This window comes from Ursus maritimus, unplaced genomic scaffold (genome assembly GCF_017311325.1).
Source record: "Ursus maritimus isolate PB19 unplaced genomic scaffold, ASM1731132v1 scaffold_19, whole genome shotgun sequence".
NCBI lineage: Eukaryota > Metazoa > Chordata > Mammalia > Carnivora > Ursidae > Ursus > Ursus maritimus.
In genome coordinates, this window is record NW_024424341.1 from 20,562,464 (window position 1) to 20,580,460 (window position 17,997).

The 17,997-nt window shown below is 40.7% G+C and overlaps 1 protein-coding gene across 1 annotated transcript in view; it reads right to left on the minus strand.

Moving 5' to 3' along the window:
• CDH11 (cadherin 11) overlaps nt 1–17,997 on the minus strand; it is a 146,257-nt gene that overhangs the window by 21,487 nt on the left and 106,773 nt on the right. Inside the window, exons 5-8 of the mRNA XM_040633392.1 lie at nt 15,901–16,020; nt 13,874–14,041; nt 9,457–9,644; nt 3,167–3,420 (exon numbers count right to left, since the gene is read on the minus strand). Coding sequence (XP_040489326.1) covers nt 3,167–3,420; nt 9,457–9,644; nt 13,874–14,041; nt 15,901–16,020 — 730 coding nt within the window. The remainder of the gene's footprint in view (nt 1–3,166; nt 3,421–9,456; nt 9,645–13,873; nt 14,042–15,900; nt 16,021–17,997) is intronic.

Consider the following 17,997-nt stretch of genomic DNA (forward strand, 5'->3'; position numbering starts at 1 on the left):
TTTAAATTTTTTTAAGGGTGTCACAATAAGTATGAGCCCAAAAGTAAGTTTAAATAAATGAGTGAGCCAGTGAGGGAGAAAAGCAAGTGTGTGAAAATTCACAGCAGACAGCAGGATAGGTACAGAGTAGAACTAGGGAGAAAGATCAGCCCTGAGGCAGAGAATCTGGAGCGTTAATTCAACCATGCATGGGTAGAAGTGCTGTAGATGAGGGGACAGAGAGAGAGGTCCAAGTCAAAAGGATGCATCTCAGGCAGCCCCCACTGCCTGGACAGGGATCAAAGACTAGTGAAGACCCCACGGTGGTGCTGTCCAGACATGAATAGATTACTGCCAAGGAAGCTAAGAGAGAATAACTCAAAAAGCCAACAGTGAACAAAAGTGTATCTCATACTACAGAGTCTGAGAAGGAAAGATCTGTAAAATTTCCATGCAGCAAAGAGTCTGGTTGATGCTACAGTGTCCTACCCACATGTCCAAGGACACAAATTCCTGTACAAGCGAAGATAAACCATCAGGAAATTAGGTAGTGCAGACAGGAGGACAGGAGACAAACCACATAAAAAGATTTGAATGTTCTATAATTTGTTTGGAGACTGAGTGGGTAAGGGGGGGTTCAAGGGCGGTACTGAGCATCTTTGGATAATTATAGACACGGAAATTGCCTACATACACAGAACAGCTACCACTGAAAACATGACCCAAATAACCAATCGCAGATGTGGATCCTGGAGACATGAGGCACAGAGGAAATGAGCAGTTGTTCCAAGTACTTTTACGTCATCACTCTTCCAATGCGTTGCTAATGCACCTTGATATTCTAAGGCCAAAGCTGACTCATTTAAAATCCACACCATGGACATTTTTGAGTAGTTTAAAGTGTTGTTACACCAATCCTCAGTCATTATATAATATTTCTTCCTGCATAGAAAGAACACCGTACTCAAACCTTCTTGAGAAATTTTTTCATTGGTGGCTGTTTGGCTAGAGTAGGAAGCTCAAAATGGACTGAAGGCAGATCTGGACTGAAGTCCAGTCTTCAATACTGAACTGGCCATGTGACTTTGAAGACTGCATTTCACGCCTTTGAGGCTCAGTATTTCCATCTATTGCATCCTAAAGCAGTCAGAGCCTCAAAGGTTGTCTGAGGATTAGTTTAAATAACTTAGTGTCACACATTGTCTGGGGCTAAGAAGATGCCCATTAAAGGGCAATTCTCTTCTTTCTCCCAAAAGGGACAACATTCAAGGATTTAAAGGCAACTGACAACATTTATACACACACACACACACACACACACACCCATTTATATCACATTTTCTTTATCCATTCATCCATTGATGGATACTGAAGTTGTTTCCATGTCTTGGCTATTGGGAAGAATAAAGCAGTGAACATGGGAGTGTAGATATCTCTTCAAGATAGGGCCATTATGAAAAACAGTATAGAGGTTCCTCAAAATGCAGCTGGCAGCTGGATTTTTCCTGTGGGCTGTAACTTATCAACCCTGGAACCAGAAAGACATCCCTGACCCTCCTTGAGCCTACCAAGGACAACACATAACATAAGGAGTCACTGTGATTTTGCGTGGTGAGCACTGTGAGGTGGAAACTGCATCTGATCCATCAGTAGGGTGCTCTGGAAGAATTTCTAGGGAAGGTGATGCCCAAGTGGAGGCAGGAAAAATGAGTACCATGTAGCAAGATTGAAAGAAAAGGGAGCAGAGCTCCCACAGGGAGGAAGAACAGGCAAAGGCCAGGAATGAGGAGAGTGTAGGTTCTGCTTCAAAGAATAGGAAGTGGTCCCATTTAGCTGCAACTCAGAGTCTGATGCCAAAGGAAAGTAGACCGAAAAGGGAAGAGATGAGCAAGGCACAGANNNAGCAGGAATCGGGATGGAGAGGTTCCAAGAAGAGCCTGACACTAAATAAGAGAGTTGGGATTATTCGGGAGGGAGCGGCAAGGGGGAACAGTTTGATCATTGATAACTGAGGTCTGAAGTCTGATATGATGTCTGGATGTGTGGTTAAAAATGCTCAGTCTGGCTATAGGACAACAGAAAGATGGGTGAGACACTGGAGGCAGAGAGACCAGGAGGAGGCAGAAGACGAAGTCCAGGTGAGAAGGGAATCAGCGTGGGGTGTCTGGATGGCTCAGGTGGTTAAGCATCTGACTCTTGATTTCAGCTCAGGTCCTGATCTCAAGGTCTTAGGATTGAGCCCTGCATCAGGCTCCACGCTCAGTGCAGTCTGCTCGTCCTTCTCTGTCTGCTCCTCCCCCAATCTCTCTAGCTCTTGCTCTCTTGCTCTCTCTCTCAAATAAATAAATAAAATCTTAAAAAAAAAAAAATGGAATCAGTGGAAGGGCCATGGACGAGCCCAGACCAGGTTTCAGGCAGCTGTGCAGTTCTGTCCCATCCACATCTCTGATGTGTGACCAGCCTTCTCTGCCTATCTTCCTCCCTTCTCATCTCTATCATCTTCCTCATCAGCCTCATCGCTCATTAACACAGATTGGGGAGAGGCGGAGGCAGGGTTCTGAATCACTTTTCTAGTTAGGTTTTTTAAGTCACAAAGATCGATTCATAATAATAAAAACAGCCTCAATTTTTGTGGCCCTTTGTTATCTCTTCAAAGTGCTCGATAGCTATTAGCTAGACAGAGCTTGCTTTCCTAGCCCCCTGTTCACGGGCTGTGTCACTCTGGCCAAGTCACTTTGCCCCACGGAGAACCCATTTCCCCTCAAATGAAGTGACAACAATTCCTATAAAATAAAGTTGATGGGATACATTAGATCCTATGTCTAACACACGTAATAGAGTAACTGGAGCATAGAAATAAATTGTAATTACGATAATTACTTCATAATCCTTATTCCTACTCAGCACAGCTCCCTGAGACAGGCCCCACTGAGAGCTGCATCACCGGCAACACATTGGCAAGCCCACTGCAGACAGAAATTAGGTAGTTTGAACGAGCTGATCCAAAACATTAGTGGCAGGGGAGGAGTCAAACTCACATCTTCTAAATCTTAATCTTGTTTACACTGCGTTGAACTGGATTAGCTTGGACCCTGTTTCAAACTGAAGAATGTGCTTCCCTCAGGGCTTTCCTAAAACCTCGTGCCTCGAAAATTCCTCATCCAGGCTTTTAAATAAACGTCTGTACCTGATGGGGCTGTTGGCAGCATCAGGGTCTTTGGCATGCACTCTCCCAACCACCGTGCCAGCCGCTGCGTTTTCTTGGACTTCATGGATGTAGCTTGGGGCCAAGAACATGGGGGGCTCGTCAGCATCTTCCACTGCAATCTTCACCGTCACAGTGTCCTTGAAAGGCCCGTTGCTAATGAACTTTGGGTCGATGTGCACGTTGGCTGCCTCTACCTTTAAGCTGTACGCTCTTTTGGTTTCAAAATCTACGGGCTGGCAAGAAAGAAGAGAAGATTGACAACCAATTCCTTGAAAGAATCATGGAGGAGAAAGACCACATCGTTTTACAGGGCAGAGTGAATAGCTCCTCAAAGGGAGAAAATCAGTGTCTCTTCAATATCGAATTACCTGAGCCATTTGGTCAGAAAATCAGACAAATCAATTGCTGAAATCTGGACTGTGCTCCATGGGTAATTCCAGGAGCACAACAGACACAGAAGGACCACATCATTGAAAATGAACTTCTTTCTATAATAACAACACTAAGGCTGTCCAAATCACTCACTAAAATCATCTAAGGAAAGGAGTTAAAACACTGCAAAAAGTAAACGATGTAGCCCACTCTGTAAAGTACTAAGAATCTTGGTAATAAAAATACCCACTGAATTTCAGCACAAGTATGTCTTGCTAGATGACTGTTCTCTTACACACACACACACACAGCTGGCATAATCATATTGAAAATCTAATTTTTAATTTTCCGACCTGTAGCATCTCCCAAATTCTGGGACCCCGACCAACAGTGGCCCTTAAGATGACTTCAGGTAGTTTATGGGTAACTTTGGTGGATGGATTTGTTGAATGACATTCACTCACTTATTAAGTTACTTACTGACACTAGTATTCCTTTTCTAATTCTTCTATTACCAAACAGCTCAAGGATGCATCTGTATACCTGAGTATACCATATATGATATGCTTCCTAATCTCCTTTTGAGAGACTGGGATACAACTGTCTAGCTAGAATGTAATGACATCATTTTGTTTGATTGCATTCATTTCTAGGTTACCTTCCATTTATGGCAAGTGATATAGGACAATTAGAATAATGCTTCCCTGTTAAAAGAATGCATATATGTTTAAAAGAAGCCTGATTAAAGAAAAAAATTATCAACAATATAGATTTCACACAGATTCAGGAAAAATTGAGAAGTAGTATTTGAATGATTGCAGTTATTGAGAAATTGATGAAACATTCCCTGTTTCGGAATGAGAAGAGGTACAATGAATCAATCAGCCAAAGGTGAAAAGTACAACTGTGGCAGAGAAACAAGCCCGAATGCCTAGGAAACAGAACTTTCTAATTAGCACTCGGGATGATGCTGAGCTACCAAATGTTTGGAAAGAGTTAGGTCTTTTAAGGTTAGCATCTGCCTGCCATGCTGTTGTCAACTGCCTGGCAAACACTTATTGTGAATGGGCATATAATCATAGGGTTTAGTCCTGACCTAATTCTACAAAGCTCAAAACTAAGGATGATTCCAGTTTCAGGAAGGAGAAACACATTCAAAGTTTTTCCATCATCTTCCCACTCCCAACACCACAGATTCAGGGAACACTCTTCTTCCTGCAGGAAAAATCGGACACAGCCAATCCACCCTTCTGGGACTCAGCAGCTCTTTTGTCCTTCTCTGGGTTACTGAGCAGCAGAAAGGAATGTTATTGATGGGCTGCAGGTATGAGATTGCTACAATTTCTCAAAAACTCTCCAGTTATTACACAATATGACACAATATGAAACACTGGAATGTGATAGTTCTGAGAGCAGGGAAGGAGAAACTTTCTAGTCTCAGGTAGCCTGTTGATGCTCTTAGAGCACAACTTTTTGAACTCGGTTTAGGCACACAGCTAGGGACCCAGAGCCCAGAGCCATGTTCCCACTGGACAGCACTGTTGATGTTGAGGCTACTATAGTCACACTGCCGTCTGACCGATACTTTTCAGATTCCAAGCAAAACTCCCCAAATCCTTGCAAACACTTGTCTGGAATGTCCTTTCTTGTTTGGTGGGATGTGACTAAGTCTTCTGGTGGTCTTCCCAATCCTCATTGCCTTGTGAAGTCAACTTCCCTGAGCTGCCTTTCTGCAGCCCCTTATTCTCAGTCTTGCTAGGTGGGTGGGGAAGGGGGCATCCCAAAGGACTCTGGTAAGTCTTGTTGATCTTTGCTTCCTTGCTCCCTGGGATTGACTGTAACAAGTGAGGATCTACAGTAATTGTTTTGACCGAATGGGGAGCAGGGTTGATGGATGAATGACCTTTATGCATTTACCTACAATTTATACCTTGACTCCTTCCAAAAAAAGATTTAAGGTAGTTTCCCCTATGAACATTTATATCCCTGTTATGAGTAGTTGAAATAAAGCTAAATGAGGCAACACACTACATAAACCATAAAAATCTTAATACCCCTTAGTTTACTAATCCCACCTCTGAGAATTCTCCCTGAGGGATTAATCCAACAGAAAACCAAAACAAACAATATTCAAAAATGCATGGTGTTTATCAGATGTAATAAAGGGTTATATCTAATCAGGGGAAATATACACACAAAACACCAAATCCAACTGTGAGATTTTATTAAGGAAATAATGGTCCATCAATAGGATGAGATGTTATGTAGTCATTAAAAATGATTATGTATATTATATAACAGCATGTAAAATGTTTTTGATGTGACATTAAGTTAACAAATCAGATCACTCTATGATTGCAACTGTGTCAAATGTTATATACCCATATGTATATACATGTGGGCAAAGAATATAAAAAATACTCAGACATAAAAATAGTTCTATTAAAATAGGGGATATTTAAAACATCTTCTAATGCTGCTCTCACATGCTTTACAAGGAGTTTATTTGGTAGAAAGGAAATAGCTCAGAAACTGCGCCAGAATCTCTGTGCCATAAATAGGAGCCCACTCGATCAAGGGCGTTGAAACGAACAGATTGGATTTTCCTCCCCAAGTCCACCAAGCCACCGACATGTTTCATTTTTATTTCACACTGGTTCTTCAGCTAACCACACAAAGACTGTCTGAATATCCTGAGGGCAGGTTCTCTCTTATGCACCATTACACCTCTGACACTTACTGTGTCTGACACAGAGTCAATACTCAAGAAATATATATTGCTTCCTAAGCTATTTGATACATGAATGACTCTACCTCTCCTAAATATCTCTTAAATTCTTCACCCTAACCTGTTGTGCCTTCTTCAGTTCTTTGTGATTTCACCCTTGGATTCCAACAACAGTGTTTCAACTGGTCCCACGGTATCCATCTCAAACTCTCAAGACTGAATTTCTTCAAGTTTCTTAAATGTGTCCTGTTTCTACAATACCAGCCCCTCAGGAGCTCTTTTTTTTGGGGGGGGGGGTGCTTCCTCTCTTTACCTATCTAGTAAATTCCTACTTCTCAAGGATTAAATTCTTGCTTTGTAAGAAGTCATTCCTGACCCATATTCATAGATTTTATCACACTTTATCACAGTTGGTTCTCAACTGGGGAGCAATTCCGCTCTACCTCACGCCAGGGATATGAGGCAATGTCTAGAGCTATTTTTAAATCATCACAACAGGTGGGGTGCAGTAGTGTGTGTGCTCACATCTCACAAGGAGAGGACAGGGATGCCGCTCACCATCCTAAAATGCACAGAAAGGCCCCGGACAACAAAGAATCGTCAGTCCTGAAATGTTAATATGCCCAGATGGAGAAAACCTGCTCTATTTTAATTGTCTTTTTACTTAACTGTCCTGTTAAATTCTGACCTTCCTATAGCCAGGATTCTGTCTCTTCAACTTCAGATGTCCAGCCTCTCACAAGGGGGCCTGTTTACGAAGAATAAGAACTCAATAACTCTTGGTAGAAAAATGGGTGAATGAATTAAGAAATGAGTAAAAATACTATATTGAAGAATATATAAGAGAAAAATAGTCCATGATCTCTCTATACTCTCTTATATTATTAAATCATGTATAATGACTTCCATAAGGTCCATCATTCCATACTATTACGTTCACCCCTCAAAATTCTTCTTTCCTGGTGGACATTTAGAACTCTGTGCTACAAGTTCAAGCAACATTCTTTTACAAATGAGATAACATCATACTGTGCCCTAAACTTAGACTTCAGTGCTTTATAGAAGATTATTCCTTTGCCTGGAATAAACACACTGAATTGGGGGAAAATGTGCAAATTAATCATATGCAGAGAGCTCATTTGTGATGTGTGAGTTCCTTGGGGTGATTTAAATGTTTCAGGATCTTAGAGACACAGTATGTGTTTATACCCTGAATACATTGAAAACAGGTGACAACCTTAGCATAACCAACTACCCAATTACTTGAACAGCAAAGGGCGGGAGGCAGGAATTGCTGATGTCAGTGCTCATATGTCAGTGTCAAGCAGAAGGGATAGTAATATTAATTAACAAGGTAAGCTGACAGCTCTATGCTAACACACAAGTCACTCAGCTACTTTTCTAGAGGAAAACCAGAGAGAGTGATTAGCACAACCCTCTGTGGTTGATTAGGCTGCCACGGCCACTAATATCTTTGTCACTAATGCTGACTTTTCCAAGTATCCAAAGTTTACCTCAACTTCCATATTCTTTCATGGAAGAGTCACCTCCTACCTTCTCTTGTTTTGTGTCCCATATGATATATCCCAAACCCAACAATGTTTGCAAGTATTGCAAAAAGTCAGCTTCCAAGAGTACATCTTTCTCTGCTTCCCTAACTGAAAGATTCCTCCCAGGAATTTCCCCGACTCTACTCCTGTCTGCTCTCCAGCTACTGGCCTCTTTATTGATTCTTCAAATTAATTTTTTATCAGTGTTACAGTCCAATCTTTCCCATCACACCAAGGAGCTTAATATTCATGCTACAAAACCAAGTTGAAAATGAATGCTTGATTAAAACCACGGTAATCCCATCATCCAATTCAGATTTAATGCTCCATACACTTTGATGATGGAGAGGTGTTGATTTCTCAAGTGGTAAATCAGGGGGGAAAACCATTTTAGAAAATACTGTAACTATTTCTTCACTTGAAAGTGAATCCTATCTGGCTTCCTTTATAATCCTTTTCTGACCCAGCTGTTTCCAAAATGTCTTGAGTAGGAAGTTGTTGCAGAATACCCTAGGTTTGGGGGTTCCTGGGTGTCTCAGTTGCTAAGCGTCTGCCTTTGGCTCAGGGTGTGATCCCAGGGTCCTGGGATCGAGCCTGCATCAGCCCCTGGGAGCCTGCTTCTTCCTCTCCCACTGCCCCTGCTTGTGTTCCCTCTCTCGCTGGCTGTCTCTCTCTCTGTCAAATAAATAAATAAAATCTAGAAAGAAAGAAAGAAAGAAAGAAAGAAAGAAAGAAAGAAAGAAAGAAAGAAAAGAAAAGAAAAGAAAAGAAAAGAAAAGAAAAGAAAAGAAAAGAAAAGAAAAGAAAAGAATACCCTAGGTTTGAATTTCATGTCCATGAGCTGCTAGCCGTGTGACTATGACAGGATCCAATTATCTAATCTGTCTGAGCCCCAATCTCCTCATAATTAAATTGAGGTATCATTGTCCATTGGGACAATACTATCTATTTTATATGATTTTTCTGAAAAATAAATGGTGGTAAGATGCTCAGACTTCATTTAGCCTATATTGAGTATTGAGTAAATTTTAGATTTTTAAAATAAAACCAAGACAAACAATAAACTCCTCTTTGCTGTGAGTTAATTCCAGGACACATTTTTAGGGACAATTAAGCTGACTGTGGGGAAAGGTCCATCGCTGCTGTTTCTCAGGCTCAATTTTGAGAGAAAATCAAGCAGAGGATTGGCTCAAGCTTCACAGAAGGCCCAGCAATGCAGTGACCCTTGGATACCTCAAGGGAAATGCTCTGAGCAGCCAGTATGAACAGAGTTAGCTTGGCAGAGCCAAAGGAGAAACCCCTTACATGCTCAGGGCTATTTGTCTAAAATCTAGATTTATCTAGCTATCTACCCTTCCGTGTGAAAATGGTGCCAAATCACAAAAAAACTAACAGGCAGTTGGCTGGCATCCCCAGCCCCTTTGCTAGCTCCCTCTGCAGTAACAGAAGGGGATACAGTTCTGTTACGGCCCCAGAACTGGGAGCTGAACTGCAAAGTCAGATCAGCCCCCAGTTGTCCATATTCTCATTTCTTAGCCTTCCACTCTGTGTCCCCTTCAGTGTTGCCTTGGCAGGGCTGACCAGCCTGCTCACACACTTGCTTCTTCCCCCTAACTCACCTTTTTCAGTTTGACCACGCCCTCCTGTGTCTCATAGTCCGTCGTGATCTCAAACAAGTCCATACCGTCTCCATCAACAATATTGTATGTGACTAAGCCATTTTCTCCAATGTCTGGATCTTTTGCCTTTACTCTTCCTACTTCCTCCCCGGGGACAGCCGCTTCTGACACAGACATCTGGTATACGCCTAGAAGAAGAAGACATCTATTTTTACTTTCCCTTTATTTGGCAGCTCTAAGACTTTAGATTTCATTGAATCCCAATAAACTTCTCAAAGGGTTTGAAATTGAACTCTCTATTGATTGAAAACATGAAAGAAGTGAATGGATGGGAAGGAAGATCCCACATGGCCTGCTTGTCAAAGAAACGTGTTCTACAAAGGATGATGAAACAGTATCAGGTCCAGGGTGATGTGGTGGGGTCACCTGCCACATGTGAGAAAGGAAAACAATACTCAGTTACATTTCCCATCAGGAAGTGATGAGGAACCATGTATGTCTTTATATGTTCAAAGAGCAAAGACTTCTTTTCATGTCTTCAGGATTGTCCACAAGTTAATTCCAAGGCACTGCCAGGTACCCAGAAACACATCCTTCTCTTTTAAAAAAAAACTTGCACAACTCCATATTTTTTTAAAAAATCAAAAGCAAATTTTATCCTTCAAGGTTATGACTCTTCTAACTCTATAGTTGACTCTCTTCTTACATCACCCTTCACCGTTTGATCAATAAGGACTGCCTTATCTTGAAAGGTTTCCCACAGTGTGGTCTGTCCATATATATTTATTTAATATTTACTGGGAACCTAATGCATGCCAGGTGCTGCTCTAGCCCCTGGAGACCCAGTGGTGAATGAAATTATCAAGTTTCTTCCCTTACTGAGGCACACTGAAGAGAAAAAAGAAGCAAATGTATGCCTACTCTGATGTCATTGCCAGAAAAAAGAAAAATAAGGTAGCCTAAAGGGTAGAGGGTATTGAGACAGTGTGTGACTGTGTGTGCGTATGATGGTTTGTGGGGGGAATGGTGCAAGTGTGAATGCGCGTCTGGGTGTGTGTGAGTGTCTGGTACGCATATGCATGCATGAGTGTGTGTATATGAATGTGCGATGTGAGTGTGTACACTTGTGTTAAATATGTCTTTGTGAGAAGAAGAAAGGAGAATCGAGACTGATTTGGAATTAGTTGGTCAGAGAAGATATCCCTCAGACAAAGGCATCCGAACTTTCTTGAAGGGAGTTAGCAATCAATCACGTAAATCTCTGGGGATAAAAATTACAGACAAAGCAAAGAACAAATGGCAAAAACCCTGAAGTGGGCACATACTGAAGATATACAGAAGCAAGAATTCAAGTGCAGCTGGAACATTCTGTAAGATGTGAGGGTACATAGTTAGGCTGGGCCCATCTATGTAAAAAGGCCATTGTAGGAGATGGGAAAGACTTCAGGTTTTGTTTAAACTTGGTGGAAGCCACTGGAAAGTTTGAGTAGAGAAGCCAAATTTGAGATTATCTTATCTGTGTTTTCACATTTTAAAAATATTCTGTGTGAAACAAGATAGAGAAACAAGGGTTAGAAACCTTGTTTCTACCACTTCCAAGTCGAATGGTTTTGGACAAGTTTCTTAAACTCTGTAAGTTTTAGGTTCCCTTCCATGGATTTTATCCGTTTCAGTACTCTGTCTATATTTATCTATATCATGTGGCTTACAGGTTGACCCATATTCTGCTTAATCACACCATAATCTGCACAGTCAAGGACAACTGGGAGGTGTAGTCTTCACTGATAACTCTCTGTCAATAATTAGCAATTTACACGAAAATTGACAGAAACCTGTTCTGAGCTGGTTTTCTCCAAATCTCATTCGAGTTCATGGCAATGAAAATAGTATCTGCACCGAAGCAATTGAACTTTACTATGTGGTCGCATTTAAGCAAGGGCATCAATGGCTGCCTGGTAATAATCCTGTATGCTTTTTCCTTCTACCCACCAAACAATTTTGTAGTGTGGATAATGGAGCATGCAGTCTGTTAGAATGCCATATGAGCCTTAAGCTTATTGGGGGTGCTGAACCTTATGCCTAAGCAGGCAAAGCAGTTTTTCTTCATCTCTTCTGGGATCCTGTGAGAACTGTTTATTGCCTTGTAATCCTATCTCAGTATCTCCCTTGGCAGACTGTTGTCCTTGGATTCCTCTGAATGACCATGGTGCCTTCCTGGGACCATATTTGTTTGCCTGCCTTGTTCCCAGATTTGCAAAAAGTGCCATCTCTCTGACAATAAACTCCCAGGCTCTACCAGCTACTCTCCTGATCTAGTGATGAATCCCCATGTACTAGCAGCATCGGAACATTACAATCACACTGTACCTTTATCTATATCTATATATACATAAACAGTTATGTTCAAGTTCTGGCTTTGCTACATTCTTTTTTTCAAATTTGATTAAGTTTTTAATTTTAATTCCAGTGTAGTTAACATACAGTGTTATATTAGTTTCAAGTGTACAATATAGCAATTCAACAATTCCATACATCGCTCGGTGCTCATCAGGACAAGTGCACTCCTTAATCTCTATCACCTATTTCACCCATCCCCTCACCCACCTCCCCTCAGGTAACCATCAATTTGTTCTCGTTAGTTAAGAGTCTGTTTCTTGGTTTCTCTCTCTCTCTCTTTTTCTTTTCCTAGTTTGTTTTGTTTCTTAAATTCCACATGAGTGAGATCATATAGTATTTGTCTTTCTCTGATTGACTTATTTCGCCAAGCATTATACTCTCTCGATCCATCCATGTTGGTGCAAATGGCAATATATATATATATGCCACATTTTCCTAATCCATTCATCTGTTGATAGATATTCAGGCTGCCTCCATAATTTGGCTACTGTAATAGCCAATAATGCTGCTATAAACATAGGGGTGCCTGTATTCCTTTGAATGAGTGTTTTTGTATTTTTGGAGTAAATGCCCAGTAGTGCAGTTACTGGATCATAGGGTAGTTCTATTTTTAACTTTTTGAGGAACCTCCATAGTGTTTTCCACAGTGACTGCACCAGTTTTCATTTCCACAACAGTGCAAGAGGGCTCCCCTTTGTCCACACCCTCACCTGTACCTGCTGTTTTTGATTTTAGGCTTTCTGACAGGCGTAAGGTGATATTTCATTGTGGTTTTGATTTGCATTTCCTCGATGGTAAGTAATGTTGAGCATCTTTTCATGTGTCTATTGGCCATCTGTATGTCTTCTATTCCTGTCTTCTGCCTATTTTTAACTGGATATTTTTTGGTTTTTTGGATGGCTTTGCTACATTCTTTGGGCAATGTATTACACCTTTCACAGAATCCAGTTTTATCTGTAAAATGTAGGCTTTTGTAGAGATACTCAATAATAGTTACTATTCATTAAATGATGGTTTATAATCTTACAAAATCCTTTCTTCTATTTCTCTTAGCAATCCTATCAATTTTGTAGAAGGACCACAGTCCCCCAGATAATAATACTGTTGTTGACAACTTATGCCAGATATCATAAGATTTTATATTATCCTATTTAGTTCTAACAACATCCTATTAATTAAGAGCTGCAGAAGACTGTATTCTCTAAAAATGGCCCAAGCTTTATCTCCCATCCCACATGCTTTTCCTTCAACATAACTTTGACAGTCTTTTCATTGAAAAACAGAGTCTATAAGAACTCTCCTTAAATTTGGGCAGTCTTATGATTACAGTGGAGATGATGTCATGTGATTTCTGAAGTTAGGTGACAAGAGGCAATACAGTTTCTGCTTGATATCCTTGGGGCTCTCACTTTCAGAACCCATCCAAGCCATTCCTTGGTGAGCCCCATGTGGAGAGAAACCAACAGTCAACACCAGCTCATCAGCCATGTACATGAGCATTCTAGGAAAAGGATCTTCCAGCCTCAGTCAAGCCACCCTCACTTGATGCTATGGAAAGAAAGACAAGGGGTCTCCTCCAAGTTTTGTCCCAACTGCAGACTCATGACAAAAATAAATAATTATTATTGTTTTAAACCACAAAGGTTTTGGGCAGTCTATTTTAAAGCAAGATAACTTATTCAGGTATTATTACCTCCAGATTAGAAATGAGAACACTGAGACAGAGAGAGGTTAGTTAATTATAAATTGCATAGCCAGTATCTAGTGAAATACCTAGCAAAATAGATTTTCTGTTTCCAGGATCATAGAAATTTTAGGTCCCCTTTTCCTCCTACTACCTTTATTCCACCTTCACTTTTTATGTTGCTGTTGATTTGTTTTTGTTTTCATTTTTTGCATGAATGATAAAAAGACTCTGTTCTTCTAGATTTCTTCTTAAAAGCTGGGGAAAGCAGGAACGGGTCAGAGAAGGGCTGTCAGTAGCCCCATTAAAATGTGAAAGCCAAGCCCACCTACTTACTCTGCGGAAACTTTGGTGGGTTGTCATTGACATCAGTCAGTGTGATCGTCACTTTGGTTGTCCCTGAGAGTCCACCCATATGTCCCCCCATGTCCTTGGCCTGGATCACCACGTGGTACTCCTCCTTGGCTTCCCTGTCCATGTTGGGAAGGGCTGTTCTGATGATACCTGGACAGGCGAGTGGGAAACATCACACATATTCATTGATAACAACATTAAAACAAAAAAAGTTTTAGGCAAAGGGAAACAAAGGAAAAAAACAGAACCTGCCCTTACAGAAGAGTCACTTCAACATGATAATTATAACACAAAGTAGCCATACTTGTAGTACCATGTAGATAGATGTCTTTCTCAGCAAATTGTCACAATTATTAATACAGCATTAAAATTGTATGTGCTTTATGTGTTGCATTGTAACTGCAAGTAATAACCGCATTATTCTCAGGCATGACACTTCAAGATCCTAAAGGCTGAAATACTGGAGGGTCCATTGCATGGATATTCATGACTAGAGCCACGCTTTTGAAATGCCAGCAGAATCTTTTGAAAGTCTATCCCAGCATACAATTCTTAGAATTTAACCTAATATGACTCATATTAGGTTAAAAGTAGGTGGCATGTATTCTATGCAATATGTTAAAGTGTAATTATTAAATTTTAAAAGAGTGAGCCAAATGAGTTAAAAATAAACTCAGTGCCTATACAAATACGTAGTGTGTACTATCACCCATCACTGACAACAGTGGTAAGTGAATGATTGTATTCTGCATGAACCCTGGATATTAGCACGTGATTTGTATGAAAATCATGCTCACTTAAATCTCTTGGGAACATGTGCAAGCTTTTCCTCTCTACAGATATGGTAACATTTATAGTAGAAATGTAAAGAGAGCACCCTTGTCCCTCTCTTAGCCCTGATGTCTGTATTTCTCAGCAACACCCCTGAACACACTGAGTCTTGTTTTCCTCATCTGTTAAATACTTTGGTAGATTCAAATCGGTGATTCCTAACCATGAGTCCTTGAGAAAAACAAGGGTTGCAACTGGAATTCCTCCACTAGTGTTGAACCTCTCAAAAATGTGGATGACATCCCACATTTATCCTTGGTTAATCTGGAAAGGCTAAACAGCAAATGCTTTGATGGAATCATAGCAAGTAGCCCCATAGCTTGTGTTCTGAAGCAAAGTGGCTACAAATAAATAATTACATAGGTCAGTGGAAATGATACCCAGTAAATGGACAAAATAACTGATTGGCAGACTCTCTATCTATCTATCTATTCATATAATTTAAGTATACCAACAAATTTGGATTATTTGTAAATATCTTTCAAATATATGGGGCATACTGTAGAAAAAGAAAGCAATTTAGGGGATTATTGTAGACTAGAAGTTTCACAGCATTTCAGTGTATATTCTAATAAGAGGAGCCTGGAATAAAGTTTGGTATAAATGAAGTGGAACAATTTGGTTTTGGTGATTAGATTTTTCTACTCCTTTGCTTTGCTATTCGTTTCCTATAAGAGCTGTGCAGAGCCTTCTTTCTGGATGACGCCTGTTGGGAATCTGTAAGCACAATGGAGGGAACATGCCACCTCCCAAACACATGTGAACATTATTAACACCCCTTCCCACCGCCCTGCATGGCGGGCTTCAAAGCCAGCTTTGAGAGCTGGCGGTTTTCATGTCAGCCCTGAAGTTCCATGGCGTCTTCATCGCAATCCACAATTCATACTTAAGATTAAGTATTTTAAGAGAAGCTCTTAAATTTAAGTTGAATTTTAAGATACGATTTTAAGATAAAAGTTGTATTTTAGGATTATTATTGTGGCATGGCAGAAACAATAATAAATAGGGTTCATTGGAAGCTAACCACACCCAGGTGCATGCAGTGTCTACGCCTCTCAACCATCCTGTGAGGTGGCCTTTTTCATACGTGGGAAGACTGAGATTCAAGTAGGTTTAGGGAGTAGGCCTGGGCTGCTCACTCACAGTGTGTCACAGATCACAATGACATTGCACACTACCTGTCTGTGCTTCTACTGAAAAGTAGGGCTGTCCTTCCAGGATGCTGTATACTAACTTGGCGCTGTTTCCATAGGTAGGATCATCGGCATCTGAAGCGGTCACCTGGATGACCGATGTCCCTTAAAAATGAAATAAATTCATTAGCAACACCCTCTCGGCTTTTTGAATTATATTCTAGTTAACAAAGTTCCATCCTAAAATGAAAAACTGAGAAAAGCCCCACAACTATGTAACATGCTCGCTTGTCTGAGGTTAAGATGTAAAATAATCTTCCTCTCTTCCTCCTTCTCTTTCTTCCCTCTTACCTTCCTTTAAAAAAAAAAACTCCCATAGCTTAAAAATGAACTTCCTAAATTCCTAGTACATTGTGCTATGCTTAGCAGTTAAAATAATATGAACATTACTGCAAAAACAGTCTAAGACCCATGCAATTGAAATGTTCAGTATATCAAATAATTAAATAAAAATCCTCCCAAAGAGTATAATAAAGGATAATTAATGATGAATTGCTTTTCGTAAAAGGACAGAGAGCAGTCTTCCATCTGTAGCACAGCAATAAATACATCATTTTATTGTTGCTTTGCATGTAATAAAATAGCTCCTAATACTACATTTTAATTAATTTATGGCTATAAATATTGTACAGAATGTTGTTCCCTGGTGACATGAAAATTGCATCTTCCCAACTCTAACGGGTCTGGTAGTCATTTAACCGAAACTACCCATAGAGGTCAGTGGGTCCGAAGGACAGGAAACCAGGGAAAGGAAGGAAGACGGGATTCTGCTTCTCCTGGCAGAGCCTCTCTTCTTTGACGGTCACAAGGACTTGAGGGCACAAAGGACTTGAGGACTAGAGAACGGGGTGCGATGCCAGAGGAAGAGAAAGGGTATTTAGTGCCTCTGTGCCAGGCACCGTTTCGGGCACATTCCATGTGTTTCACCAGCCTCACTCTGCTCATTTGTACATCAGCTACATTTTGAGAAACTGGGTGCGAGGGCTATGAACTTTTGCCCTCTATTTTGCAAAGTGGGTTATTGCCAGAGCCAAGAGTCTAACGCCCATGCAGCAGCCAACTTCAAACCCACTATCTCTCTGTGACGTTTCTGGCAGAGGGGCAAGGTTTTGTGTGGGGGGCAAGAGAGCCCGTTTACACAGCCTCTGTCAACCCTTTAATTTACAATTGTCAGTGATTTTCATATGGTGTAAATGTCAATCTAGCTTTTTTCTAATCTCTCTTCTGCAATTCATTATTTCGTGCAAACTTTTCTCGAACTCTTCCCATACAGTCAGGCACTATTCTAGGTCGTAGGGGTTTATAAAGGAGAATAGGCTGTATTCTCTACCGTCGTGGTTGAGCTAAGGAAATTATTAAATCTCTATGCTTCATTTGCTTCTGGAACTCCACTAAATCCATTACGACTCCTTGTATTTTCCATCCATGTTACTTAACCCTCATCACAGTTTACATTATCCTCACTTTATAGATGACAAAATGAAAACTGAGAAAGATGTGACAAGTTGCCCAGGTTCAGCTGGCTTATGGGGGGCACGGCCCCAGTACTGTGACAACAGATTCTCATCTTGTAAGCTGTGATAGAGGTCTGGGTGCTAGCCTGAAGCATCAGGGGGCTCCCCGAGGTAGGGGCAATGTACATTCCTCTGGAGTATTCATTTTGATGACAGGCCTTTCCTTCTGGCTCAGTTGCTGATGCTACAGTCCCCTATTTAACGATCTGGTTCATGTCCGCTTTTTTCTCATTAAAATCCCTAGACAAATACCAAGAGACTAAAGGACTGGTCATTTCCAGGGAAGAGAAGCAAGAAATGAAGCCTGACCTTCATAAAATGTGAGAATTGCCTGACTTTATCTGGAGGAGAAAAAAAAGAGACTTTTTTTTTTTAATCCCAAGTTCTACATGCAAAGTGGAAAGAGCTTAGGGTTTGGGGGTCACTTCCTTATCTAACTTTTTTGAGCAGGTTGGTACCTATTCTTGCTGCTTGGTTTTCTCATCTGTAAAATGGGCAGTTTGGCCTAGATGATTCCTAAGTCCATCCGGGCTCTAAAATCTCTGATTCATATAACCAGACTCATTTC